We start from the raw sequence: 13,690 nt of genomic DNA, 5'->3' as shown, positions 1-13,690 counted from the left end.
GGGCATAAGCCCTTCATCACGAATGAGGAACTTCAAAGTAACCTATCCCATGGGATGTTAAAGACAGGAAAGGCTGCTATATAAATACAGCTTTATCTCAGTGTAACACAATCACTTTGACATTATGAAAACCAATCCAAAGAAAGGTCATATTGAACTCGATATGTGAACTCCTTCCCTCGCCACAGATGCTGCCAGGCCTCCTGAGATTCTCTAGCACTTTCCATTCTTATTACAACTACAATGATTACCATTTTCACCTTGGAGAATATTGTATTTCAGACATTATATCTCAGCTGCCCATTATGACATATGCCTGGTTAAAGTCCATCCAACAAAAACTGTATAATGTGCGGCTGAACATTTTCCCTTCCTACTGAAGGCATTAAAGCTTGTACAGGAATTCTAGAATACAATGAACAGTTTTGGTCTCTTATCTGAGAAACTGGCATTGGTCGGGTGCTGGTAGGTGGGACTAGATTGGGTTGAGATATCTGGTCGGCGTGGACAGGTTGGACCGAAGGATCTGTTACCATGCTGTACATCTCTATGACTCTATGAGTCTAAGGTTCACTACTTTGATCGCAGGTGTGGAGGGATTGTCTTGTGGCGAGAGGTTGAGTAGGTTGGAACAATATTAATCGGACTTCAGAAGAATGAGAAGCAATCTTACTGAAACATGAAAGATTGTTAGAGGTCTTGACAGGGTTGATGCAGTGAGGTTGTTTTTCTTTGTGAGAGAGTCTAGGACCAGAGGGCATCATCTCAGAATAAAGGCAATACCCATTTAAGATGAAGATGAGAAGGAATTTCTTCTCTGAGATGAAAGGGAATCTGTAGGATTCTTTACCATGGAGGGCTGCAATGTTGGGTCATAATTATGTCCAAAGCTGAGGTAGATTTTTAATCAACAAGGGATTCAAGGGAAAGGCAGGAAAGTGGAATTGAGGATTATCATGTTGGCTGAGATGTCATAGAATGGCAGAGCAGATTCAATGGGCTGAATGGCCTATATCTGTTCCTACACTTTATGGTCTGCCGGCCTTCGGGGATCCCAAACAATTCTTTGAAAGGCCTTGTTGCAACCAGGTTGCTCAGTATACTTAACAGAAGCAAAGTTTCCTCAGAGCCAGCCAAGCCGATCTCAGCATTTTTAACTACACCATTTCTTCAGAGTTGAAATGAGTCAGTAATATTTATATACCAGGAGTGTTACATTTTTCCATTCACTCCTTTAATCAAAGAAGACTTATATAATTCCTTTCATGATCCCAGGATGTCCCAAAGCATAGCCAATAATACCTAAAATATAGCCTCTTGCAATATTGAAAATGCAATTAGCTAATACAGACACAGACCAATTTCTCAAAAAGCAATGGGATAATGATCAGATTATTTGCTTGGGTTCTGGTGAAGAGTCATACTGCACTCGAAATGTTAACTCTGTTTCTCCCTGTACAGACTTGCCAAGTTTCTCCAGCAATTTCTGTTATTATTTCAGATCTGTGGCATATTCAGGTTTCACCTTCGTCAATACTGGTTGAAGAATAATTAGTTGCAGGGACACTGGGAAGATAGCCCCCCCCATTCTTCCTCAAGTAGAGGCTGTGCAATCTTTTGCATCTGTCTGTGAGGTCAAAGAAGGCTTTGGTCTGATGTATCACTGGAAAGGCAGTACCTCCAACAACGCAGCAATCCCTCTGTACTAACTAGGACCAAGTGAGGACGGCAGATGCTGGAGATCAAGATCAGAGTGGTGCTGGAAAAGCACAGCAGGTCAGGCAGCATCTGAGGAGCAGGAGTGTCGAGGTTTAAGGCAAAAGCCCTTCATCAAAACTAACTAGGAGTGTCAACCTCGATTCTGTGGTTTAAGTATGTGGAATGGGACTTAAACCTTCTGTCATGATGTGAGAGTGCTCTTGCCTTTGCCGATAGCTAATGGAACCACAAATGCATTAGACGTGATGTCTGCTAAAATAGTGAGTGGGAAAATTTCACACAAATGAGTTAAGTGTTCCTCCACCAATATCTGCTCCTGTAATTTCTAAGCTTATGTCATTATCACTGATCTTGGCAGCTCTGGGAACAACACTGTCAAAAGGATTTGTAAGTTAAGTGCTTTGAAGCCAATCTACGCTCATTCAGCATCACTTCTGATGCGCACCTAATTGCAGCCAAGAAGGTGCAGCTCTGCTTGTGAAGGTCATAGCTGGAAAGGGGGCCTGCAGGGAGGGGACTGGCTACAGGAGGGAGAAAGTTGCCCCTTGTGCTCATCATGCAATACTCCACCATCGCAGTCACTCAAACATTATTACAGAGCCCACATTTCAAACATTCCTAATTGGCTGCAAAGTGTTTTCAGGTCCTGAGGTGATGAGTATCATGAATGATTAAATTAAGAATAACTTAATTTGTTTCTTACTTTATTTAATGTTTCTGTAACAGTTTCACAGTCATAGGTTTGTAAGCCATGGTGATTTGACTTCTAAAAAACAATCATTCTAACTCAATGACACTTGATGTGTGAGCAAGTTTCAGACCACGGGCGGAAGTGGATGTTTTGCAGATGTGGTGACTTCTTAAGACAAGAATTCTGCTCTGGGCAAATGCTCAAAGGCTACCCACCCTAGTCCATTTTGCAATGTCACCCTTTTTAAGAAGAGGAAGGGTCGATGAACTGGGCTGAAAGTTAAAGCATCAATGATTGGTCAGAGATCACACAACACCAGGTTACAGTCAACAGGGTTTATTTGAAATCACAAGCTTTCTGAGTGCTGCCCCTTCATCAGGTGCAGGAGCTTGTGGTTTCAAATAAACCTGTTGGGACTATAACCTGGTGTCATGTGACTTCTGACTTTGTCCACCTCAGTCCAACACCAACGTATCTGATCAATAATTGGGCAGATGATCACTATTCACTCATATCCTTTCAGAAGCCAGACGTTTCCCAGTCTCTGCAATATTTTCAGTGTGATTGTGCGTCAAAGTAGTTTATATGCACTCGGATAGGAACATGTTGCACAGTCTTACAGTGTGCCAAAACATTCTGGCTGGGCATTAGTGACCGTTAGGGGTGAGGATTTGTGGTGCTGTGCAGTGGTGTCTGCATGCAAAGAGAGGATGAATGTTTTCAGCTGCACCCCAGCAATATCTGTCACTGCACGGTGTGAATCTTTGATCCCTGAATGCAGCAAACAATTTCAGCATGGGTCTGGAAAGCAGAGCTGCACCTCCAAGTTGGCAACCGAGGATCTAAGTGAGAACATAAAATTTGACTGGAGAAAAAGCCATTCACTCCAGAGAAGTACCGTCGTTTAGACTGTGTGCATAACTGACTCAATCCCTTCCCCAACCAACAGACTGAAAAACTGTCTTCCTAATTACCAAGTGATTTAAACAGATCGATTGACATCTACATAACTATTAAACCCCTTTTCTAAATGGACTATTGACCCAGTTCCCTTACCAAGGTGCCAAATGACTCAGAATTAATAAGCCTTTTCTGTTTGTTTCCTCCACATGTACTCTCTCCCTTCCCTCACCTAGACGTCTGTGGAGGCCAAGTCCTTGAGTACATTTAAGACAGAGATAAAAAGGTTCTCGATTGGTTCGGGGATCAAGGGTAACAAGGTTGTATGCTTGAGAAACATATCAACCACAATCGAATGGTGGAGCAGACTCAATGCACAGGATCACTGAGGAGATCTTGCCAATGTTGTCACTGTTATTAAACTTGCAACCGAACATCACAAAGGTGCTCTGTTTAGTTGTTATCACATGGTCGTTTGTGGAAGCTTGCTGTGCATAAGTCATTAATTTGTTTCCCTACAGCAGCGACTACAGTTCAAAAAATAATGTAGGGGAATGGGTCTGGGTGGGTTGCGCTTCGGCGGGGCGGTGTGGACTTGTTGGGCCGAAGGGCCAGTTTCCACACTGTAAGTAATCTAATCTAAAGTACTACATTGTCTGCAAAGTGGCAACCTGAAGCGTTGAAAGGTGCTATATAAATTCAGAAGTTTTTTTTTGGAAAATCACCCGCTTGACCTTTTCCAGATGGTGAGAGGATCCAACCTGTTTAATGAGATGAGACAGTGCATTACAGTTCATTCAGGGTCAGTGTTGCTATGGCAACATGCTCGTTTTGGAACTATGGATAGTGATGGTACAGGCTCCAACTTCCATTCTCTACCACAGAAGGCAGTGGAGGTCAAGTCATTGATTATATTAGATTTTATTTTAGATTTTAAGACCATAAGATATAGGAGCAGAATTAGGCCATTTGGCCCTTCGAGTCTGCTCCACCATTGAGAAACATACCATGGCTGATATGTTTCTCAACCCCATTCTCCTGCCTTCTTCCTGTAACCCTTGATCCCCTTACTAATCAAGAACTTATATATCTCTGTCTTATACACTCAATGACTTGGCCTCCACAGCCCTCTGTGCCAATGAGTTCTGGACAGCCACCACCCTCTGGATGAAGAAATTCCTCCTACCTCAGTTCAAAACAGTTGACCCTTCACTCTGAGGCTGTGCCCTAGGGTCCTAGTCTCTCCTTTTGGAACAATCTTCTCCAAGTCCACTCTATCCAGGCCTCGGTATTCTGTAAGTTTCAAGTGAATCCCTCTGAGCCTTCTAAACTCCATTGGCTACAGACCCAGAGTCCTCAACCACTCCTCCCATGAAAAGTCATTCACTCCGGGATCATCCTTGTAACGTTTCTCTCGATCTCCTCCAATGTCAGCAAATCCTTCCTTAGACGCGGGGTCAAAACTACCTGCAATGTTCCACATGCTGTCTGAGTCTTTACAGCCTCAGCTTGTACATCTCTGCTCTGGTGGAGGCATTAAGGTGGAATGGGAGAAAGCAGGAGTTGCAATTGAGATAGAGGATCATATATGAACCCATGATCATATGGAATGGTGGAACAGGATCAAAGGGCTGAATGGACTATTCCTGTTCCTGTTTCTGTTTCAAACCATCACCCGCCTGACCAGGAATCCCTCGGACTCTCATCACTTGCCACTGTGGTGTGTGTTTAGCTCCTTATGTTGCTCTTCCCCAGCCATCAGTCCGGGGCTTCTAGCTCAGCGGCACTATACCACCTTAGACAGGCTCAGTCGCCATAGCTACAGAAAAGGGGCAACATCTCAGCTCAGATCTGCACCGCAGAGGCGATGTGAAACACACAGTCCGTCTTCCCTCCAAAGGGATATTCAGACCAGCTTCTCAGCCGAGACTAGAACCGAGGCTGACTAAAATATTCCACAAGACGGTACAAGAGGGAGCTGACAATCGGAGCAAGAAAAGACCAGTAGTGCGTGTCAGATATGTCACCAACCTCCATTCTTGAACCATCTACCTCATCATCCAGAACTGCTACTCCCAACAAGACAATGCCCACTGATGGCCTATTTAAAAGACTCCAATCTCCTCAGACACCCTCATTCAAGGTTTACCCTTCCTAATGTTTCAAAGAATAAATAAATACATAAATAACGGTGTTTATTAAACACATTTGGGAGACGCAGTGTGGCTGGGATAACATCTTTACGAACTGAAGTTACCTGCTAGCTGGTATGGCTGGGCTTATTAACCCTTTCCCCCTGCGTTTTCTTTGGGGGAGGGGGGTATCATTGCAGATTTCACCCAGAGGCAAAAAAAAAACAGAACTCGCCAGAACAGATACAATGAACTGACTGAGAGGTTCCATCCCAAGCCTTAACACTGTTATTGGCAGCTGACAAATCCATAGCCAGTTCGATGTGGGTCCCCTCATAATTTACCCCAATTCCCCCCCTCCCCTAACCAGATGCCCTGTATTTAATGGTGCAATATGCAATCTTGCCCCCTACCACGGCAGGTGAATGCATACACCACGCTAGGAATATTGTTGCCAGTCCGAAATAATTACAATCCCACCATTTAGCCTTTTCCTAATGAGATTCCCGCCCCCCCCCCAGCTAAATTCATCCGATCTTCAAATCATTGTCATTTGCAATTATTTTCTGAGCATTTGTTTTAATGTATAAATTTAATTTCTCTTCGGTATTTCAAATGGGAATAGCAGCGGGTCAGCTTCCTGGGTCCCTATCAATGGGGTTGGTTGAAATTCCGAATGAAACACTCACGTCTCTGAAGCGGTTCCAGTCTTTGATCTGCTGGCTGTACTGGGAGACCCCGGACGGCCATTGCTCATCCTCCAGGTAATTCCCCTTGCTGCCCCCTTTCTCAGGATTGTCCTTGTCCGCTGCTCCGGCCAGCAGCAAGGGGATCAGCAGGAAGTTCAGCGGCTTCAGCATTCTCCCAGGCCACAGGGATGCGACTGCTCCCGCAGGTTGGTCGCTGTGAAATGCGAGCTGATTAAATCCGCGACTCTCCCCAACCCCCCTCCCCTTCTCTCTCTCTCTCTAATCTGAGACTGTGCGAGCCTGCGCCTCAGTATATACAACACCCATTCCTTCCCCCCAACACAAATACACATACACACAAACACTGTAGGTACAGAGACACACAAACACTGTAGGTACACATACAATACTGTAGGAACAGAGACACACAAACACCATAGGTACACACACAATACTGTAGGTACAGAGACACACAAATACTGTAGGTACACATACAATACTGTAGGTACAGAGACACACAAACACTGTAGATACACACACAAGACTGTAGGTATACAAACAATACTGTAGGTACAGAGACACACAAATACTGTAGGTACACACACAAACACTGTAGGTACACACAATAATGCAGGTATAGAGACACACAAAAACTAGGTACACACACAATACTGTAGGTACAGAGACACACAAATACTGTAGGTACACATACAATACTGTAGGTACAGAGACACACAAATACTGCAAGTACACATACAAACACTGTAGGTACACACACAAGACTGTAGGTACACACACAAGACTAGGTTCAGAGACACACAAATACTGTAGGTACACACATAAACACTGTAGGTACACACACACACAAGACTGTAGGTACAGCGACACAAACACTATAGGTACAGAGAGACACAAACACTGTAGGTACACACACAATACTATAGGTACAGAGACACACAAATAGTGTATGTACACACAACACTGTAGAAATAGAGACACACAAATACTGCAGGTACACACACAATACTATAGGTACAGAGACACATAAACACTGTAGATACACACACAAGACTAGGTACAGAGGCACACAAATACTGCAGGTACACACAATACTGTAGGTACAGAAACACAGAAATACTGTAGGTACCCACAATACTGTAGGTACAGAGACACACAAACACCGTAGGTACACACACAATATTGTAGATATAGAGACACATAAATGCTGTAGGTACACACAATACTGTAGGTTCACACAAATACTGTAGGTACACACACAATACTGTAGGTACAGAGACACACAAACACTGTAGGTACACACAAGACTGTAGGTACAGAGACACACAAACACTGTAGGTACACACAAGACTGTAGGTACAGCGAAACACAAACACTGTAGGTATACACACAAACACTGTAGATACAAAGAAACACAAATACTGTAGGTAAACACACAATATTGTAGATGTAGAGACACATAAACACTGTAGGTACGCACACAATACTGTAGGTTCATACACAAATACTGTACATACATGAAACACACAAATATTGTAGGTACACACAATACTGTAGGTGCAGACACACAAATACTGTAGGTACACACACAAATACTGTAGGTACACACACAATACTGTAGGTACAGAGACACACAAAAACTGTAGTTACGCACGCAATACTGTAGAAATAGAGAAACACAAATACTGTAGGTACACACACAATATTGTGGGTACAGAGACAAACAAATACTGTAAGTGCATACACAAAACTGTAGATACAGAGACACACAAACACTGTAGGCACGCACACAATACTGCAGGTACAGAGACAAACAAATACTGTAGGTACACACACAAACACTGTACATACTGTAAGTGCATACACAAAACTGTAGATACAGAGACACACAAACACTGTAGGTACACACACAATACTGTAGGTACAGAGACACACAAATACTGTAGGTACACACACAATACTGTAGGTACAGAGACACACAAATACTGTAGGTACACACACAATACTGTAGGTATGCAAACAATACTGTAGGTATAAAGACACACAAAAACTGTAGGTACACACAAAAACTGTAGGTATACACACAAATGCTGTAGGTACATACACAAATGCTGTAGGTACACACAAATACTGTAAGTACACACACACAAATGGTGTAACTGTACACACAAATACTGTTGGTACACAGAAATATACAATTACAAACAACCATTGTAGGTGAACAGCCACACACTGAAAATGCAAATACTCCAGATAGAGCCACCCTTACAAATACTCAGTTACTTAGACACACAAACACCGCAGATACACAGACCCACAAACCCATACACACACCCACACCCACACAAACACTGTAGATACGGGCACCTATATATAAAAACCCTGTGGGTACACAACTACAAAGATGTATGCACCCAGACACCCTAGCTACATAGCCACACATATTTATGTGCACAAGCCCTCTCAATACACAGGCACATGCCTGCATACGCAAACTCTAGGTACACACTGTGTGACGCACAAACACACTAGATATACAAACATACACATGAATTACATTTACAGACTGAAACAGTATGGTCAGACCAGAGAGGAAAATAATACAAAGATGTCAAACGGAATCTGTAAAATTGTACAAGTATGTCAAAAATATAAGTAATTGCTCCTTCCTATTTGCAATATTGATTGCCAATTAGCACACATTATCTCCCCAGACGTGATCGACGATGCCCTCCACTGCATCTCCTCCACTTCCCGCTCCTCCACCCTTGAGCCCTGCCCCTCCAACCACCATCAGCTCAGAACCCCACTGGACCTCACCTACCACCCCACCAACCTCCATATACAGCGTATCATCCGTCGTCATTTCCGCCACCTCCAAATGGACCCCACCACCAGGGATATATTCCCCTCCCCTGCCCTATCAGCGTTCCGAAAAGACCACTCCCTCCGTGACTCCCGCGTCAGGTCCACACCCCCCACCAAACCAACCTCCACTCCCGGCTCCTTACCCTGCAACCACAAGAAATGCAAAACTTGCGCCCACACCTCCCCCCTTCTTCCCTCCAAGGACCCAAGGGATCCTTCCATATCCATCACAAATTCACCTGCACCTCCACACACATCATGTATTGCATCCGCTGCACCCGATGTGGCCTCCTCTATATTGGGGAGACAGGCTGCCTACTTGCGGACCGTTTCAGAGAACACCTCTGGGACACCTGGACCAACCAACCCAACCACCCTGTGGCTCAACACTTCAACTCCCCCTCCCACTCCACCAAGGACATGCAAGTCCTTGGATTCCTCCATCGCCAGACCATAGCAACATGACGGTTGGAGGAAGAACGCCTCATCTTCCACCTAGGAACCCTCCAACCACAAGGGATGAACTTAGATGTCTTCAGTTTCCTCATTTCCCCTCCCCCCACCTTGTCTCAGTCAAATCCCTCGAACTCAGCACCGCCTTCCTAACCTGCAATCTTCTTCCTGACCTCTCCGCCCCCACCCCCACTCCGGCCTATCACCCTCACCTTAACCTCCTTCCACCTATCGCATTTCCAACGCCCCTCCCTCAAGTCCCTCCTCCCTACCTTTTATCTTAGCCTGCTGGGCACACTTTCCTCACTCCTGAAGAAGGGCTCATGCCCGAAACGTCGATTCACCTGCTCCTTGGATGCTGCCTGACCTGCTGCGCTTTTCCAGCAACACATTTTCAGCTCTGATCTCCAGCATCTGCAGTCCTCACTTTCTCCTTTAGAGGGATATGGGCCAAATGCTGGCAAATGGGACTGGATTAATTTAGGATACCTGGTCAGCATGGACGAGTTGGACTGAACGGTCTGATTCCGTGCTGTACATCTCTGTGACTCTATCATTTCTCCCTGGTGTCCTGACTAAAGGTTATCCCTCAGCCAACATCACAAAAACACTAATCTCATTATCACTGTGCTGCTTATGGGAGCTTACTGTGCTAAATTTGACTGCTATGTTTCCACCATTGCAATTTTCTTGACTTAAAAAGCCCCCTGGGATGTTCTGAATTCTTAAAAGCGCTACAGAAATACAAGTCATCTTCCATGGTTTTTTTCTTCTCTTTAGTGATTACAATCACGTACACATATACATCCTAATCTCTGTTTAGTCAGGAATGACTAATGTCCACTTTCTATAACAATTATGATCTGAGATATTTAGATATCAACCAACTTGGTCTGACATTGTTGGAGCAAGAATTTTTCTAGCCAATTCCTTACTGGTCCAAAGCCAAACTGTACAGTGTTTATGGTATATCACTGACTGACACTGGCTCTCAACAAGCAACACATCCTTGTGTGCCTTCCTGATTTCGTATTTCCCTGTCACCTCCAGTCCCCAGGACCCTCTGAAGTCAGCTAGTTATTTTTAAAATATTTGTTCATGGGATGTGGGTGTCACTGGCTGGGCCAGCATTTATTGCCCGTCCCTAATTGCCCAGAGGGCAGTTAAGAGTCAACCAGATTGCTGTGGGTCTGGAGTCACATGTAGGGTGACCCATCACCATCATCAGACCAGGTAAGGAAGGCAGACCCATCACCAGACCAGTTAGGATGGCAAGTTTCCTTTCCTAGTGAATTTGATGAGATTTTTTTTAACAATAATTGACAGTGGTTATATAGTCATAGAGTCATAGAGATGTACAGCATGGAAACAGACCCTTCAGTCCAACCTGTCCATGCCGACCAGATATCCCAACCCAATCTACTCCCACCTGCCAGCACCCAGCCCATATCCCTCCAAACCCTTACTATTCATATATCCATCCAAATGCATCTTAAATGTTGCAATTGTACCAGCCTCCACCACTTCCTCTGGCAGCTCATTCCATACACGTACCACCCTCTGTGTGAAAAGGTTGCCCCTTAGGTCTCTTTTATATCTTTCCCCTCTCACCCTAAACCTATGCCCTCTAGTTCTGGACTCCCCAACCCCAGGGAAAAGACCTTGTCTAGTTATCCTATCCATGCCCCTCATAATTTTATAAACCTCTATAAGGTCACCCCTCAGCCTCCGACGCTCCAGGGAAAACAGCCCCAGCCTGTTTAGCCTCTCCCTGTAGCTCAAATCCTCCAACCCTGGCAACATCCTTGTAAATCTTTTCTGAACCCTTTCAAGTTTCACAACATCTTTCCGATAGGAAGGAGACCAGAATTGCACGCGATATTCCAACAGTGGCCTAACCAATGTCCTATACAGCCACAACATGACCTCCCTAGTCCCCATCAGGTAACTTTTTAATTCCATATTTTCTTTCTTATTGAGTTGAAATTTCACCATCCACCAGGATGGGATTTGAATCCAATTCCATAGCATGACTGGGAGTTCTGCATTACTAAATCCAGTGACATTTTCACCTTGAGTACCCCTGAATGTAATCACTCTACTGGCACCTTTGCCTAAAGCTGTTTAGGTCCTTTACTCTGGAATACTCTTCCTAAACCCTTTCACCTCTGCCCTCTACCCTCCTTTCAAAACACTCCTTAAAAAGCTACCTCTTTTTCCAAGCATTTAGTCATCAGCCCTAATATTGCCTTATGTGCTTTGGTATCATATTTCTTCATAACACTCCAGTGAAGTTCCATAAGATGTTTTATCACATGGAGAGCACCGTATAAAACAGTGTAAAATTACCAGAATCATAAATCCCACCCTTCCATCTCAACTGAGAGCTGCAGATTCTTTTCCTGACCCTATCAGAGTAAAACAGACGGATTAATATCTCAAGAATCCTCATCTGACTTTCTCAACAGTTCAAATAATTTAGTCCCATGCAATTAGCTACTTCCCCCAGGACTCTATTCCTTAGCTTTCATTGGGAAAAGAAGTCCTAATCTCTAACTCTGCCCAATTTTGATTGTATCCACTTCTGTCCTTACTTTTAAACTAAACAATCATTTTGTCTGTATTTCACTCCTTTTCATCAAAGTTAAGGGCTGTTGCTCCTAGCATAGCGCTTTAGGAACATCTCTCTGGGACACCTGCACCAATCAACCCCACCGCCCTATGCAACTCCCCCTCCCACTCTGCTGAGGATATGGAGGTCCTGGGCCTCCTCTACCACTGCTCCCTCACCACCTGACGCCTAGAGGAAGAACGCTTCATCTTCCGCCTTGGAACACTTCAACCCCAGGGCATCAATATAGACCACCAGTTTCCTCATTTCCCCCACCTCACCCCAGCTCTAACCTTCCAGCTCAGCACCGCCCTCATGATCTGTCCTACCTGCCTATCTTCCTTCCCACCTATCCACTCCACCCTCCTCTCTGACCTACCATCTTTATCCCCACCCCCATTCACCCATTGTACTCTTTGCTACCTTCCCCCACCCTCCTCTCTGACCTATCACCTCCTTCCCCCACCCCCCCCACCCCCAATTCACCTATTGTACTCTATGCTACTTTCTCCCCACCCCCAAACCCTCTCATTTATCTCTCCACTCTGCAGGCACCCTGCCTCTATTCCTGAGGAAGGGTTTTTGCCTGAAACGTCGATTTTCCTGCTCCTCGGATGCTGCCTGACCTGTTGTGCTTTTCCAAACACCACTCTAATCTAGACTCTGGTTTCCAGCATCTGCAGTCCTTGTTTTTACTTAGTCTATCATTCTAAGCTAATCCCTGAATCATGGAAGCACCTTGTTGCTATTCTCTGAATCCTTTCACAGTGAAGATGAACAGCTATACATAGCTAGCTGAGGAATGACCACAGGCAATGTGGTGATTGTCAAGTGTATGTTGGGCTTCTGTCAGGCTTCAAGAACAGAAGAGTGTAAAATAAGGCAGATACATTTCAACAAGAGAATTATTCAGAATAGGTTCCGGTTTCCGAGCAGAGGCTGCTATTCCAATGATTGCCTGTCTGTAAACTAGGATCTGAGACAGGATGGACTCGGCTGGAATCCCTTCCACAGCCAAGTAACCTTCCGACTCTATGCCCACTCAGGGCGAACGGTCATTTTAAAGAGACATAGCTGGTGTATGTCCAACATAGACTAATTTAAATAAATGCTCTCAGGAGATGGGACAACGATTGAAACTGACACAGCAAAATATCAATGGTATTGCATAGCTTTTCTTGTGCACTTTCATTACTTTGCAATGCTCCAGTGCAGTTCTGAGGGAGTGCTGGACTTTTATTTATTACTTCACAGAATGTGGGTGTCTCTATATTTATTTCTCAGCCATAAGTGTCTCTTGAGAAGGTAATAGCAAGATGCCTTATTGCCTTATGTGCTTTGGTATCATATTTCTTCATAACACTCCAGTGAAGTTCCATAAGATGTTTTATCACATGGAGAGCACCGTATAAACAGTGTAAAATTACCAGAACCATAATTCCCACCCTTCCATTTCAACTGAGAGTATACAGTCAATGGGTTGTAGGGGCACCAACTGTGTTATTAGGGAGGTATTTCCAGGATTTTGATCCAGCGACACTTAAGGAACAGTGGTATATTTCCAAGTCAGAATGAGGAGTGGCTTGCAGGTGGTGGTGTTTCCATGTAT

The 13,690-nt window shown here is 44.4% G+C and overlaps 1 protein-coding gene across 1 annotated transcript in view; it reads right to left on the bottom strand.

The window, feature by feature from the left end:
• The window catches only part of spock2 (SPARC (osteonectin), cwcv and kazal like domains proteoglycan 2), an 86,426-nt gene extending 80,029 nt beyond the window's left edge, over window positions 1-6,397 (bottom strand). The window contains exon 1 of the mRNA XM_072583529.1: window positions 6,132-6,397. Coding sequence (XP_072439630.1) covers window positions 6,132-6,302 — 171 coding nt within the window. The 5' untranslated portion in view covers window positions 6,303-6,397. The remainder of the gene's footprint in view (window positions 1-6,131) is intronic.
• Between the last annotated feature and the right edge of the window lie 7,293 nt (window positions 6,398-13,690).

The sequence above is a fragment of the Chiloscyllium punctatum genome, chromosome 13 (assembly GCF_047496795.1).
Source record: "Chiloscyllium punctatum isolate Juve2018m chromosome 13, sChiPun1.3, whole genome shotgun sequence".
Taxonomy (NCBI): domain Eukaryota; kingdom Metazoa; phylum Chordata; class Chondrichthyes; order Orectolobiformes; family Hemiscylliidae; genus Chiloscyllium; species Chiloscyllium punctatum.
This window is presented reverse-complemented; position numbering and strand designations above follow the sequence as displayed.